Below are 16,921 nucleotides of genomic sequence, written 5' to 3' on the forward strand. Positions count from 1 at the left end.
TGATCTCTGAGACAGCGTCACAGAATTTTTCCAGCCGCCCCTCAATCACTGTAATCCATTCCTCCGTCGCCACCCCTACCGGGTAGTTGTGAGGAACGATGGCCATCCTCTTGAGGTCCTTGGTGACCTCGGCATATGAGGGTTTGACCCTCTTGTTTTCCCGCACCTCGCTGGATGGAGTGTCTCCAGGGGTTCGGCTCCATTTTGCCGCAGCCTTTGGGGTCTCCGCACCAACCGCACCCCGCTCGGGGCCCCTGCTGGGTACATTGTCCCCAGCAGTACACCCTTTCGCAGGGGTGGCACGCAGATCCCCTGGCATCCTTAGCAGCCCTTTGCCTCTCCCTCTTCCGCAACCTCTTATCCCTCTTAGCGGTGTTCTTGCTCTCGGTGAAGAGCCTCCTCATATCAGAGGCCACACTCCCTAAAGTGGAAGCACCAGAGTTGGACTCCACTGCCATGGGAGTATGGGGTGCCTCTTTAAGTGTCGACTCCGAGGAGTCTGATAATAAGCTCTCCTCCTCCCCCAAGGGGTCGGAAGTAGGGCCAGCTTTGATGGGGATCCCCGAAGGGCCCCCTGTTGTCAGGGCGGTTGAGTTACTCCCATCTCGATCCCCACAGGGGCTCATCAACAGGACCTCCTCCTCCTGCCCAGATAAAGGCAGAGACTGCCTTGCGACAGCCTCCGATGAAGTTTTAGATTTTGATTTTGTATCCATTTAAATCCCACGAGTAGCTAGGGTATTAGAGGTCCACCCATAAGAGCCCCGCTTGTATGAGTAAGGCTAAATAAAACCGGAGGTCGCCTGGTTTCCGGAGTCACCCCTGCTAGAGACGTCTAACCCTGCGCCCCACAGCCGTGGTCACCGTGGTGCAGGGGTCCACCGTAGTGAAGGGAGCAGTTTATGGACCAGCCAGGTCTAGATCCGTCATGTTCTGCAAAAACCAGGTGCACCTCGTGGAGGATGTGGCTCTACACCACGCATGACGATCTTGGCAGGCAGCAAGTCCGAAGGCCCACTAGCCTGCCATAGGATCACTTATCCTTCGCCCCCACATTGCAGGAGACTCCATCATGTTCACCGTGGCTGGTCCTGGTTTACTTACATTGTTGTCCAATGAGGTTGAGCGAATCCAGGAGAGTATTCTAATCAGACAGGAGTCAAAGTAAAGATTGTGACTTATGTCCTGATGAGGTGTAGGCTGAAGAATTTTCCTTCCCCACAGTCATAGGGAGGGCTGATCTTATCTTTCTATACATCTTCCAAAAAGTCAATGACTCAAAAAGATGTAGTGGCTCCTTTAGTCTAACAATCCAGCCATTCATAGTTGCCATGGCGACCTGAAGGCCAAACACACTCCCTGGCATGCAAGCAGAATTAATGCCAAGCGCTCAATTGCCCTGGGCCCATGTGCAGAACAGGTGAAGCGAATCACAAAGCACCACGTGGCTACTAGTGGACTTCTATGCGAAAAGAAGAACACTCATGTGTATCTTGCTGTATTTTACCTCACAATTTTGCCCAAACATTCACAAAAAATATCCGACATTATATTTTCAATGCTTTGTATGCTCTCTAGGAAAGTGCCGATTGCATTATCTCCCTACCTTACTTTTCTGCATATGCCATCATCTCAGTGTTCTTTGATAGTATGCTACATAGGTCAAGCAGCGCTCACTTATGTATTTGATTAAAAAAAGATATTAATTTTATCAGCCACTTTTCAGTATATGCATTTTCATTTGTTCACTTATGGAGTTGTGTGGATAGATGAAGAATTGTATGGTTATGTTGACTTCTTTCACTTGAGTTTGAGTCAAAAGGTGGAAACAATTTTTTTTCTTTCTTGTAAAGAAGAACTTCTATAGTACATTTGTGAAGGGACCACAAAAAATGAACATGCTAACCAGGGAAGTAAATTATAGAAATTGGGGTAATTGCAATCCGTGGAAAATTCATCATAATTACAATTACTTTCTGAAGTTCTTGTAGTAACGCCTTTCTGAACTCTTTTCACATTTAAAATCAAGAAAATTAGCACTGAACTGCCAAAACAATACCATGTGATTGAAAATCCCTATGTTTTAATAGATTTCCCTGTGACAATTACTTAAAAACGTTGTCATTCTCCCGTGATTTGTCACATATGCATTTAGAGGACAAGTTACGCTAAGTAATTTCTTCCTTCTCACTGCCTACTTGGAGAATATGATGATGACTCTGAGTATATCATTTGGTTGTTTTAAAACATCATAAAAATTGGCAAAACTTTATTTACCATAAATCACAGCAACTGCAGTGATGCATTCATCCTTGGAATAAAACCATATTGATTGATATATCGTTATTAATACGATTAATAACGCAATTAAAGATTATTACAAGCACATTTTTGTATTTTACAGTTTAAATTCTCTTTAAAAATTTGTTCAATGTAGTCTGCTTTCTATTTCTTGTATCACGATCGAGTATTTTTGCGTTAAGTTTCGCATGGCGATCCAAGGCATTGTCTGCTCCCGCAATACTGACGCACATACTCTTAGTAGAAGGCTCATACTCTGTCGTAGAAGGAGAGGTGTGGGATGAAAGTAAGAAGGTCTATGGCTGATGGTAATAAAATAGCTAATGAATTCGAAGGTTTAAACACCTTCAGAAGATACTAGGAAACAACTTGCAGGTTGTGTCATGGCAAATAATTGAGCGTACGACCCAGGAAAGCGCCACTATTGAAAATATGCGAACCAAATAGTTTTACCTGTATTTTGTTCGGATGGTACCAGGACTGAGAGAAATCGTTGTGCTAATTAGGATCATATTAACCAAGTTCCACTGTAATTAGGAGAATCACAGTTACATCCCAACTTAATTCATCTAACAAGTCAGTTAAATTAGTACTGTTTCTATTTTCATCGTATTTTATGGAATTTCGAGGTATATACCTCCAAGTGAGGACTTGCGATGCTCTTTAGTGGGTTTTATTTTCCCATTACAGGTTTCCTTGACTTGGAAACTGCTTTTAACTGGGTTTGTGCATTCCCTTGAAATTTCCTGTTGTCCATCTCTACCTCTGATTATACAGTCTTGTACTTTGGATGGAAACTTTAAAGTCCACTTCAATTCCGCAGCCTTTGGAACTTTTCCAATCTCCTCCTGTGTGCCACAGGGTGCTTTACTCTCCCTGACCTTAGTTATCCTATACCTAATTAAACGATCTTCCTTACATTCCCATTGTGGAAAATTTCTCATGTACCAACAATGCTATTGACTTGGCACCAGGGCTTGAACCACGGCTGAATATCTGCAGTGGCAGGTGGATGCACATATAGACTGGGCAGATGCATGAAGGTGGATGGCAAATGCCTAGGAGTGAAGCCATGTTAATTTCTCGAGAAGACAGTCTCCTGTGGCTGCACAAGTGTACCCACAGCAGAAAAAGGCATACTTTGAGGAGCAAACTCATGTGAAAAAAAATTCATGTGGAGAGGGTGCATCAACTGAAGGCCGCTGTTGCTGCCCTTGTCCCTCTGCTGCATTGATAGTCCTCGAAATCTCACTCAAATCAAAGCCAACTCTCCCCACACATCAAAGCTTAACCTTTAGACGCTCAAGGTGCCGATATATTGGCTTTTGGTTTTTGCTGAAAAATCGTCAAGTTGATGTTATGGACGATGCCTCATTCATTTATTTTATTAGAAAAATGTTGATGTTTTCTAACGTCCACCATGCTTTCATGTACTATAACTTCATCCATTTCTTCATCGGTACAGGAAAATTTGTCGTACAGGACTATGTTTGCTTGTATTGTAAGGTGAAGACAACTATTGCTTGCTGCTTGGAGATTTCTATGAACATCTTTTGTGCCAAAATATTGTTATTTTCAACGTGACAACTCCCAATAATCTCCTGCTGATAATCACAGTGCCAGTGGTTGTAATGCTCAAAGTTTGGCAAGGTTGAAAAATATTGGCAAAGAGTTGTAATTATGAGTGTCCCATTATAATTGGTTTGCAAGCAGTGCTATTAAGCTATCGAGAAATGTCTGACTGTGATGTAAAGATTGTCAGTTGCGTTTTTGCCTCCGTTATTCACCGTAAAGACGTTATTTCATGATCAAGGTATCAAGAAGTTTTATGTGGAGTTTGTTAATTCAAGTATATGAACCATTTCAACAAATATTAGTGAGAGAATTCACCTGTCCCACTTACGTTGGCTAATGTAAGGCTTAAAATCAGTATGATTATAAGTTATATGTGATGAATATTAGAATGATAGCAATTTCCAGTTTTTAATGATAGTATTAGCCTATTTTCCCTTATTTTTATTGGTGTGAGCCACTATATCATTAGTGGATTTTTCTTGAATTATTGAAATGTGATGTAGCATGTGTGTGTGTTGGTAGCAGAACCGATTTGCAATCACACATTTGCATTGTGGGCAGACTGTTTTGATGTGATTGTGTACATATTTGTGAAACCAAGGAAATGGTGAAACTCAGTCACATTATCATGAAATTGTGGCGTTACGTCGTTAAATCTAGTTGATTGTTCACGTAAGCCCAGACATAGGGAAAAACTCCAACCGTCGGTCACATGCTGGATCAGGGAAAGACTCCACAAACAAGAAAATCAGCTCACAAGAAAATAATTTCAAAAAATAATTTACGAGTTATTATCGTTCGATATCTATTCAAAGTAGAGTATTCAAAATCAGAAGTGTTACAGAAAACAATGATAGTAATTCATGATCCCAAAGGAAACATTACCAGCTAAATACCAGCAGAATAATTGCTCTAAATTTGCCATGTCTCACTAGACATGCGTCCACGACCAGGCCACGAGCAGAAGAGAGGTTGCCTATGCAAGGCGAGACAGGATTTGAGGGGAGGGGTTTTTCCAAGCGGCGGAGGGGGTACTCCAGGCGAATTCAACTACTGCGCCACTGGTGCGTCACTGCCCCTGTAGAACGGCCACTCCGCAAAACAGCATTCCCTGGTTTTGAGACAACAGCATATTAGCCAGAATTTTCCCCTCAACTTCTGGGTTGGAGACATCAGTCGAATCAGAGGGATAGTTCATTGGAACACATGGAGGGGAAGGAGATACTGGGGTGAGGTGTTGGAGGGAGAGAGAGTTGTGATAGGACAATGGTAAAACTTCTCACTCCAAAGTGCAATACTAAGGCCTTAGCACCGATTTCCCCTTGCTTGCCAAGGACTAAGTATTCCTCCGCAGTAGTCCTATATAAGTCTTGGATTGCAGGTAGGTTGGTTCGGGGTTGTTTTGGGGCTGTTTCAGAGGCTGATTCCAGAGCCTGAGTTTCCAGAGGCAGGGTTTCCAGAGGCAGGATTTTCCAGAGACAGGATTTTGCAGAGACAGGATTTTGCGAGACAGGGCATTTTGCTACAGGGCCGTTTTGCGCGAAAAATCCTTTGCACGAAAAAACCTTAGCGCGAAAAGTCCTTGGCAGGAGAAGTTCTGCGGATAAGTTCTGAGGAAGTTCGAGGAATTTCTGGGGTACCAGAAATTTTTTGGGGGGGGGAACACTAAAAAAAATGCCACAAAATAAAAGTATCTTGTACAATAAGTGCATATCATGTTTTTTTTTCAAACTGTCAATCGCTTTTCATAGGTAACTACATAAAAGTTATTTTTCATTATTTTAAAAAGTGCCTATCTTTTGCTCTATCTATGAATTGGCATTAGTTTTCCTAATCCCATTACTTAAATGAAAGGAATGCAGACCATCAGATTTTTTGTCATTACGAAGGAGTCAAGCGTTTTTGTCTGTGATATAGGATCTTTGTTCGAATCGCTGCCCCTACTGTACTTTCTTGAACCGGATTGAAGGAGCAAGAGGACATCATCAGAGGGGGCAGAGAAGCTCATATCATGCGAAGCGAATGCTCGACTTTCAAATATGGCATGTGAATTGATTTTGAGAAACATCCTGGAGGGAGCAAGAGATGATGAAGATAACAATGTCTTCCCTGAATATGGTGGTTTCCTATCATTTTTTTTATTGCCTAAATTGAAAGATGCGCAATGCATACTCCTGGAGTATGCATTTCACGCTTTTAGATTTTTAAATGACGATATCTATTTTTCGCAATTAAATGAAAACTGAAAATTTTCTAGCGCGCAAAAATGCGACGGCCAAGTATGAATGCTAGGAAAACCCCGTGTGACGTCATTCTGGTTCCCACTGTCGCCGTGTGAGGTGACCTTGGAGTGAGGCTTTGAGCACTGATATGATGCAGGCTGCTAGCAGGTAGCAGAGTACCTTGCTAGCAGTTAGTGCTTGGCTTTAATAAGGATTATTAATGCCTCATCAAAAGAAGGAAACTTTCCAACCATAGGCAGTTTTAATAGGTGATTATGAAGAGATGTTTCCCTGAGCTCTGTGCCTCATGCATGCATTGGTTTTCTCAGATGATGTAAAACTCCTATCTACTCGTGTAGAAACTAGGCCCCTGTGACGTCAAGTGGAGTGGCATCGCATGGGCGCCAATCTGACCTTTTTCAAACGTGGTTAAAATTGACTATTGCCATTCGTTTACACTGGGATTTCTTAAACCAAATAATTTTTATATCATGAATACACTAATGGTGGGTAACGAATCACAATCAATGCCTTTTGTTTCCTTTGATGAAGGAAACTACCCTATTGAGGGTGCGTGTTAGAGGTAATGAGATATTGCGATACTCAGCTGTAATTAGCCGGATTGATCCATGTTTATTTATTTACTGATATTCATATTCTTGGTAGTAGAACGAATATAGCCTTTCTATTTTTTGTGAATATCTCATCTTCCTTGTCTATCCTTACGAAGTAATGTTGGCAGTTATGATTCATTTTATAACATATTTGAAACAATAATTTATATTACTTCCGAAGACTGTGGCATCCATGTTGGTCAAGAGGCTGCTGGCTACCGGGATTTTACGGACAGATTTAATGTTAGCCTCAGTAGCCTAAATTCGATATTAAAACAAGTTAATAGTTTTATTTTGGGTATGGCTCCTGATGTAATTAAGGTGACAACAAATGATGAAAAAATGCCTCCAAGTGTCATTTCTTAGAGAGAAAAGGCTTCTCTGACATGATTGGTAATGAGTTTTAATATTAAGTACCTTATGCATTTATGTGCTCCATCAATGAGAACAGTATTAAAATTTTCATTCAATACACAGCTTTAATAGATGGAGTGAATTTCCGAATCGATAAGCCAGTGGAAGATCCTGAATCGACTGTAAACAGGAGGAAGTACTTTTCTGTACAGTCCCAGGCCATAGTTAATGAAAAGGGCAAATTCATTGATGTTGTTCTTAGTTATCCTGGGTCTGTACATGACGCTAGAGTTTTTAAGAATAGCTCCATCCATCCTGAGTTTCCTTATTTTTGCCAAGGTTTGTTTTTGTGGAAACTTTGCTTCAATACTAATCTTACCTGCTGCATGGGCTTTTCCCGATATCATATTGCAAAACTTTTTCTTTGCATGATGATTGCTTGGAAATATGATTTCAAAATCCAATAAGATGTTCCTTGTATCTTTCAGTTCAGGGTTATTTACTGGGAGACAGTGCTCCCAATATTTGATTACACGATATAGGGATAATTGGCACCCAACAAGAGCCCAAGGAAACTCTAATTTCATTCACAGTAGTTGCCAAATAACTAAATAACATTCATTCGGATGGTTGAAGCAGAGGTTCCAGCAACTCTACCATCTCAAAGGAAGGGACACGGTAGAGCTGGTAATAGACCATCCATTCATGCTGCATCTTGCACGATATTGCACATGTTAATGATTTGGATGGTTTTGACGAGCCACTGCTTGACGATCATCCAGATAGGGATGCAGAAGCCCTTCAGGACAGGCGAGATGTGGATGAAGTTGTAGGTTATGTGGGAGACCCAATTGGTGGTGAGGGGGGAAATTTCTGAGGGACGACAACTGGCAATGGGACGAGGGAATCAAATATGTACAGCCATTCCTTCATTCATTTGTTAATTGCCTGTCTCCAATATTTTAAAGCAGAGATATTTTGGTCAAGTCAATTTCATCGGCTTTTGCATTTACCTTGGCAGACAAAAAGTGGACGAGTTACTTCTGCTCCCACCGCAGTGCTCCTCTTGCGCCTTTCCGAAGATGGAGCAGAAGGGAGCAAGTACCGCTGCGCCTTTCTGCCCCTGGGACGTGGACATAGATTTCGCTCAGGAAATCATTCCTTTACACATTGATAGGCATTTTGTAATGCATTTTCGCTTGATGAGAGGAGCGATGGGCTTCTAACCATGATCCAAAGAAAGTTTAACTTTGTGCACATTAATTGCCACATTACTGAGGAACATGCATTTGGATGGTTCTGATGGTTCAGCTCTTTGAGCGTGAGCTCCTGCCTTGAGGGCCTTATTTTTTTAAATCTCTTAACTAGTAGTCTAAAATTGTCTCTCTGTGCCTCTGCCTGGCTGGCCATCTCGTCTCTCAGGGCCATAGCCATCTTTCCATCGCCTTTTTTCTATTTAAATTGGAAGTTCACTAGATGGCATTCCCCCATCTGCTCCATTGGGTCCCTCTGCGTTGGGCTCCGAGACTTGCATTGCTTTTGAAGTGGACGCACCTGGGTCTACACTCCCACTCCTGGGAATTACGGCACTGCTCAGGGAATAATTTTCTCGGATGTTATTATTTCCGCCCCTACGAGGATTATCAATGCTAACAATTCCCTTGATTCTGAGTGGCTGGTAAAATATTTAAATTTGTTCCAAATACTTACTGTGGCGGATTGGCCATGGTGATTAGTTGGTGCCGACCCAACACAACCATGAGGAAAAACACGACCTTGTGTTTTTTCCCTAATATTTCCGTGATTTCTCTGTGGCAAGAAGTATTGTTTAGTTTTATGCATTATTAATGAGGATAACGAAAGGATCACTGAAAAACTGACATAAACTTACGATGCATCATAATTAATTGAATAAGGACGGCCGTGCTCTCTTCGTCCTCTCATCCCACTTTTGTTGCTGGCCACATTGGTTTTAAATGCCCTTTCATTCAACAGACTTACATTTATTTGTCACTTGTAAAGAAGTGACTGCATCCATCCATGGCCATTCATTCATATCTGATGCTATTCGATGCCTGTAACTTCTATTCTTCTTTGAATTAAGCATTTTCCACCTTTTTGCTTATTTAAAAAATAGGAATAGAAAAAGTTTCGTGGCTGCCTAATATATAGCACCCAAATTGGTGGTCTGTTGGCTCAATGGCCTCAGGGTTTGTTATTCAGTCTAAGTTTGGTCTCTTCATTGCATAGAGTACATAAGAGGAACTCTTTGCTCCTGTCTATAGACTGGGATGGTATTTTTATCATCCTAGAACCATCTATTTCGTAGAAGTACAAAGCAGAAAATAATGAAAAACTCATTCCATATTGGGGAAACATTATTTAACATTAATGAATCAATTTAATGGTATATCAGCAGTGGTGCCGACTCCATGGGGCCTGAGGGGGCCCGGGCCCCCTCAAAAATTTGTTATGGTTGTGAGAAAAAATGAGTCAGGCTTGCCAATTTTCCCCGGAGTGTCCAGATATCGAGATTAAAGTTACCAGGGTTCTAATGTTGATCATATAAATCTAAAAATCTTCTAAAATACTTAAAAAACTTAAAACTCAATACTCATAAAATTTCCCAGGGTAAGATCCCTGGTTTGGGCCCCCAATGTTTTTTCTAAGTCGGCACCCCTGCATATCAATGCAATTAGTTGAGAATAAGGTCTGATATGGAAGTTTTCATGCTATTGGAATTCATAACTGGAAGTGCCAGTTGTAGCAAAAATCATTTTTAAGAATCACAACATTACCTTCCGTAAGTTATAATGATATCATTCCATTCTTATCGATGAGTAATTCATTATGCTTTTGTATAACTGGTATAGCTTTCATATTACTAAAACTATATAGATCTACTTACAATACACACAAACAATACTGTTTCATGCACTAGAAATGAATCCATGGAATGATTTTAAAAATTGATATTGTCGACGATGCAAACAATGCTCTTCAGAAAATTGTTTATTCATCGGTTACCTTGTTAAAACTGAGGTATTTTTCAATTCAATATGCACTTTTGCTATTTTTAATGAGAAAAATCCACTTCATTTAACCATATTTTATTTGTTTGCATTTGTTTACTGTTTATTTTAAGATATCAGATGTTTTATTTCCAAAGAAGTAACGTCAAAATGAAATTCCTTCCAATTTTCTTTTATGGGCATTTGTTTTGTGCTGGTTCTTGTCTCCTACTTCCCATGATTTCTGAAGTTGTACATTTTGCTCCACCTACGAAGTGGGCTTCTCTCATAAAGTCCTGAAGAGGCAGTACTGAACAGGCGTTCACTGAAAGCAATAGTGGTCAATTTTGATTTTGAAGGGCTGCGCAAATTAAGCTTGAAGCACAGTGTACATAATGCATATGAAGTTAGCATAGTATCAGGATCAATAGCGAAACTCCCCCAGCTTCTTAGGACATCCGTTAACTTGTTGTAACTTGTGATTCAGTTCAAAATGTATTCTGTATTCTGCGATGTAGCGTAAGGTGTTACTTAAATTGACAACATATTCGCATACGTCACTGTCACAGTTCTTATAACCTCAACACAGTGGTGGCGCGTGCGTATACGCATGTTAGCAAGTGCACACCCAAAGATGAATAAATTATAAAAGAAAACTATTCCTTTGCAACAAGAAGGATAAAAGTACTGTCTGCATATGCAAGAAACATGAGCCTCCGAAAGCTACAGCTATCTCCTTTTCGAATTCACCGCTCTACAAGTGTGCGATCCCGTGGCATCATGCCGGGCGCATTTTCGGTCTGTGCGATCGCTTGAGGGAGCTCTGGTGGGACGAGGTAAGCGGGGGGGGGGGGGGGGTATTTGCTGTTCAAAGGGGCGATGGGAGCAGACTCAAAACCATGCGAGTGCACACGCGCATATTTTTGGTGACTGACTAGCAGGTAGTGTAGTGGTGTAGCCGCCACCTACACTACCTGCGCCCAGGATCCTAGTCCGTCTACAGAGCCATCTGTATGGCCGTTTTCTACACTACTTCCTCATAGGGTGTAAGGAAAAGAGAATGAATTTCAACTACCATCACTTGTAAAGGTGTGTTGAGAATAATTATTTTCATACATGCTAATATTATTTCTGTTCAGGCAATTTTAAAGGTAGAGTGTACCAGTGATATGTTTTGCTTGCTATGTATTCTATTACAACGAAATATGATGCTCGTGGATTAGTATTAACGTAATATAATTAAATCAACCTATATCTGCTCTAATGCACACCCTAGATAAATTACCACCAGCCGTCACTGACTCAACAATAAACTGGTCAACACATTGGTACAGTGACACCATGGATAAATGGAGCGGCCGTGAGTTAACGCAAGATTGCAATGCAGTATTGCATTCTGCAGGATAACCGCACTTTTTGATACCTAGCGTAGGTTTATCAACTTACGAGCAAGGTCTCAAGGAACGCATCTTACCTGCATTTCAAAGAATTACTGTATAATTACATGATTTAATTGTGAGACCGCTATCAGATGTAATGATTTTCTGCCGGCCGTTGTTCACGGCATGGCACATGGCATTGCAGAGAGTCTTATTGTCTGAAAAACGCCTGAATTTAACGTGAACGGCGGCCACTGGAAAGTTATTTCGTCTGTAAGCGGCCTCGATGTAGCGTCTGTATTTCACGCCGTAGACGGCGGATCGCCGGGCCGGATTGAAATGGGTGCCGTGCTGTCAATGTTGCGGTTCGGCTCGTTTGAAGACATTAGTAGAGACCAATGGTAAGTTGAAAGAACAGTGCCGTGCCGTGGACGGTGGTTGGCGAAAAGTCAGCTCGTTTAAAAGCGGCCGTGGCTACCGAAATGCTACAATGTTGGCGAGAGCGACAAACTGACGAACCCTCAAATGCACAGCAACTCTCAAAGGGGGAAAAAAACGTGGACGCCATGTGATCGGTAAATAATACTTGCGTTTTTTTATCTTTTTTTTTCACTTTTTGGCCTTGAATACGCTGCAGACCATTTCGGCTTTGGGCGCCTAATTCAAATCCTCGCCACCGTTCCGAGCTGGTTCCAAAATACTGACTTTTTGCGATTGGTTCTCGATACCGGTTCCACAGGCCAAGAACCGGCAGTATCGAGAACCGGGCTGTGGAACCAACCCATCTCTAGTTCCATCTGTTGAAGCTGCTTTAAACGCCCTGTACTTTTCGACCCCTGAATCTATTTCTCTACATTTTAGCATGACAGACTCACGTCTGCCGGAGGATTTTCCTCACCTTTGCATTATGTGTGACATCTCGACTCTGTGCACACCCTTTTACACCTACATACTTCAGAGGAAAATTTTTTTCAATCCCAAATATGTATGATGGAAATCTTTTCTGAGTCGCCTCTGAATCTCTGTGTTCATTTTCTTTTTGATAGTTGACAAGGGATTCCAGGGGATGATGCCCAAGTGCAATGAAAACAGATTTTTCCTCTCTTTGCGTGTATTTCATTGTGGTCCTAGCAGGATGGATCATTCACTACTCTATCCAGTCACTTAGTCCTTCATGTATATGCTTGGCATTGATCACTCTATTGAGATGGTATATCCCTGACGGCACAGGAATTTTACGTATCTGGATACAAGGGCGGACCATCAACATACAACAAATTGTGCTTAGGAAGTTACTGAAAAGGTTTTGTTTCTTTATTTCCTTTAATGACAAAAGAAATATATTAAAATGACATAAGGGGACTGGCAAATTCATATGCATTGATAAGATTTTATCACATACGCCTTTGCTAAAAACTCGTGAATTAATATATGACACCCTGGTATACAGTTCATATCTGGATACTAATATACCCTTTGCACATGATTCTTATCCGGTCTAGGACTATCTTCTTTCATGGGTGATGCCATAGCCACCTAGAAAGAAGGCCCGATTGCAAGTGACTGCCGTTCGAGATAGCATTGTTTACGTTACGTCTCACCACATTTCAGGGATTTTTGTGGATAAGTTGGTGAAAATTAGAGTTTATGGGAATAGTGAAGTTTCCTTTATTCTTTAATTTCATTCACTCGGCTTCAGAAACGTTTTTGTGAAGTACTTTTTTTTTAAATGCCTTTGTTTGTCTATTGCCCGGGTTGTGAAGGAAACTGTGGGACTGGACCCAAAGTTCAAGTTTTTAGCTTTCCAAAAGATCCTGAGTTGAAGAAGAAGTGCATCTGGGTGATAAAAAAAGAAAATTTCACCCCTACGATAAAAAGTAAGGTATGTAACCTTTCTTGCTGTAATTATTTGGATGTAATTTCTAGTTAGAAGTGGCTTCGAGATGTTGATGAATGACTCTGGTACTGAAAGTGGTGATTTAAAAAATTTTGGCAGCTATTCATTTGAAAATTCTAGCATTTTAGTTGTCTTTTTTGTATTCTTTCGTTCGGTTAACGTGTGGTTAAAGAAGTTACTAGGAATAAGCAGCTAAGTTTATAGAATGGAATATTCTTTCTTAGTTTGCCCTTTGGTGTGTTATACCTTGGCTTCCATTATTTCAAATTATTTTATGCTATGGTTTAAATAAAAATAAATTGAGGTATACAATTGTCTCCTATATTTCTTAGCCTAGTAATTTGATTTCTCATGCAGAAATGCCAAAAATTGGAAATGAAATGACCAAGTAATTTACATGGTACTACTTTCTTATTTATTAATTTTAGGGATGTCAGCTTCACTTCACACCTTGTGATATCAGAAAATAATCAGTGGCATTGGACGAGAAGATAGGGAAGACAATTCATGTAGAATTTAAGGTGCCCAGATTGGTGGAGGCTACCATGACTTCAGTTACCAAACTATCGTCCAGAAGACATAGCAGTAGAAGTGACTTTTAGATCTATGGTGGATGTGGATGTTGTGACAGTGGATATTCATCGGGGAAACTATTGATCATAGTTATTTTGTCTTCTATCAGAGCTCTTTAAAATAATTTTTGTTAGAAAGAGAATAAGAATATTTGTTTCGCCAAGTTAGATTTGGGTTAGAAGAGAAAATTGCTGGTATTATTTTGACTCTTTAAAGTATATTATATATTTATTGTATGTCTGTGTTTTTTCTTTCCTACCTCTAAAATTCCTATTGATGATGATATCATGCATAGTAAGTAAGATCTGAGTTGTGATTTAAGAGATAGCATGTTTTTTGTACAAATGTTTATGCTGGGGATTTGGCAGGACCTACAGATTTTTTATTAGGTTGATACATCTACTGAAGTGACATAGATATTTTTACTCATCCCAAATAATTTTTATAATAATTTAGCACCTGGTACGGGTAGGTTTTAAGTTGAGGCTATACTGAGGTTGTAGCTGAGGCTGAACTATAGGTACATTTTTGCTTGCATTTTGATGAATTTGATCATAATAATAGCAGATGTGTCAATAATCTTGTTGAATTGGGAAATTTTATTGAAAAAAATCTTATTTCCTCAGGCTCCAGGTAAGCTTCACAATGCTCATGGGCTATGTAATGTCTAATTTAGTGTGAAAATAAATAAGAATTTACTTTTAATAAATAAAAGTACTTTGGACCTTGTTTCTTTCAGAGAACTTCTAATTCCCAACGTTCTTTGCTGGCATAATGGCATAGCTACTGGTGCTACTGTATTCCTGCACGCTCAGTATCCTTTCGTATGCACTTCGTAACGCACATTGACCTGCTCCGTAAACGCTTCATCGACAGGCCGTACATGGATAGTGTCCATCGACGATAAGTGGAGAGTGGCATAGTATGCCCCATGGTCAATGGATACTATATGCATAGGAATTAGATACTATGCCGTCTACGATATGATTTATGATTACGGTAGATTTGTCACTGTAGTTAATCAGCAATATTGGCTCCTCTCTTGGGAGTGCTCCTCAACTGTTGTAAGCTTTTCAACAAAAATGTGGCTATTGAAGCCTCGCATATAAGCGTAAGCACAGACGTTTGGCTCTAAATCGTGCAAATCAACTCTACAGGTGTGGATGCCCTTGAAGAACTGTGCTTCTCATTCCCACCACAGTGCGTAGTGTCGTCTGCAGTGCTTTCTCAAGTGGATGGGCAATGCTGCTCATGCCGATGCCATAATTCCTCCTTCCTTTTGTCTCTTGCAGTCCCTGTGGGATACTCAGCTGCAGCCGTCACGGAAGAGGAGGGAACTGGGGCGAATGGTGCCCAGTGAGAATGCCCACAAAAAACAACAATTGTGGTGTGGAGCACAGAAGGACAAATGACTGAATAACAACAAAAAGCTTGTAAAAATTTGGCATATAATGATACTGAATTGGCAGTGTCAGCATGATTTGTTATTAATTTAATGGAAAAATCTTATGCAATCTTCTAGTGAATAGTTCCATTTTAGTTCATGTAATATTCTTCATCATCACAATAAGAAATGAGCATACTTAAAATGGCTCCTTAGTATTTTGTTTACTTATTTTGCTTGACTTTATTCTGCTTACTTATCACAATCCAGTCTGAGAAAGCATCCCATGAAATATTTCACTGCTGACGGTCCTTCAGGAGTGGTTAAAGTCTTAAGTGCCTATACTTTTTGTCACCTATCTCAATTGCATGGTTTGAAAGTTGTCCTCTAGGAAAGGAAATTTTTCATTTTATTATTACACGTCCATGTTTTAAAGCGCCACATCTGTTCCAACCATTCTGAGAAATAGCCATTTGTGCTGTTCCCTAACAGTACCTTTGATACATGTTTTCTTTGATGTAATGTCCATGTGAAATGACAGATAATATATTTGAATATCATTCTATCTATTTCTTATTTACTCTGGGGTTCAAGAGAAGGTTTACATTGTGTTACCATCATTGCCGTTTCCTCCACCTCTTTATTCTAGAGTGATCAAAAACTACTTGCTTGTAAAATTCAGCTGAAATATCACCTTTTTTTAGAGGCTATACTTTTTTGTCTTTTCTCCCCTAGTGTGCCTCCAATTTGTAAGCAGCTGTATGCAGCATATGCACATTAAGAGCATCATTGATGCACACTAAGACAAATGCCACACTTCTCAACCATGGGATATCTTCTGCAGCTTGCTCGTATCGTTTAAAAAATTTCCAGGGCAACGACAAAGGCAATGGAAAATTGCAACTATGAGCAGGCAGAAACTTCTGAACAGCCACTGTTGACACTCCCCAGGTAGCACAAAATACACATCTAAAAAATATCTTGTACGTCTTCAGCTAATATCACTGGTCATTTTTGTAGGTATCTGAATGTCTGCTTTTCCGATATCTACAAACTAAATTGAGCAGATATTTTCTAGACATTCATATTCAAATTGGGCCAAGTGGGAAAACTCAGGAAAAATGACTCGATTGTAATATTGGAACCTCTCTTCTGGCTTTCCCTCTGGCTTTCTGATGTGAGGGCTTCCTCCTCCTTATCCAAATTTTTTGAGTTTCCAAAGAAGTTTACAATTTCCTTTTAGCTTTCTCAGAGGAGTCTGCAACATTATCAAGTTTTTGCCAACGCATTGAAACACCTTCATCAGGGCTAAGAATGAATATGAGAGCATAACCGTGATACAGAAAAGGTTATGGCAATGTTTTTTCACGAAAGTAAAAAAAGACTTTAGCTGTAGATTAATTAAAAAGAAGAGAATAGAATATTTTGACATAGCTTTAATTCTGCTGAATTGGATTTGTTTATTGATTTTAAACTAAGCTGATACAGTTCATTGTTACCCATAATTTTGATTAATTAAATAATAATAAATGTTGCTTAAATTTTCAATATCTGCTCATTTATCCCAAATATTTTTTTATTTGTAGAAATAATTTAAATAATCATTTTGTT

At 40.1% G+C, this 16,921-nt stretch overlaps 1 protein-coding gene across 5 annotated transcripts in view; it reads left to right on the forward strand.

The window, feature by feature from the left end:
• Window positions 1-15,875, forward strand: part of LOC124155324 (major facilitator superfamily domain-containing protein 6-B) — a 186,506-nt gene extending 170,631 nt beyond the window's left edge. For all 5 annotated transcript variants that reach the window (XM_046529046.1, XM_046529049.1, XM_046529048.1 and 2 more), the window contains one exon: window positions 15,219-15,875. In XM_046529046.1, the coding sequence (XP_046385002.1) occupies window positions 15,219-15,286 (68 nt within the window). In that variant the 3' untranslated portion in view covers window positions 15,287-15,875. The remainder of the gene's footprint in view (window positions 1-15,218) is intronic.
• Window positions 15,876-16,921: the final 1,046 nt, after the last annotated feature.

Source organism: Ischnura elegans, chromosome 3 (assembly GCF_921293095.1).
Source record: "Ischnura elegans chromosome 3, ioIscEleg1.1, whole genome shotgun sequence".
In the NCBI taxonomy this organism is placed as follows: domain Eukaryota; kingdom Metazoa; phylum Arthropoda; class Insecta; order Odonata; family Coenagrionidae; genus Ischnura; species Ischnura elegans.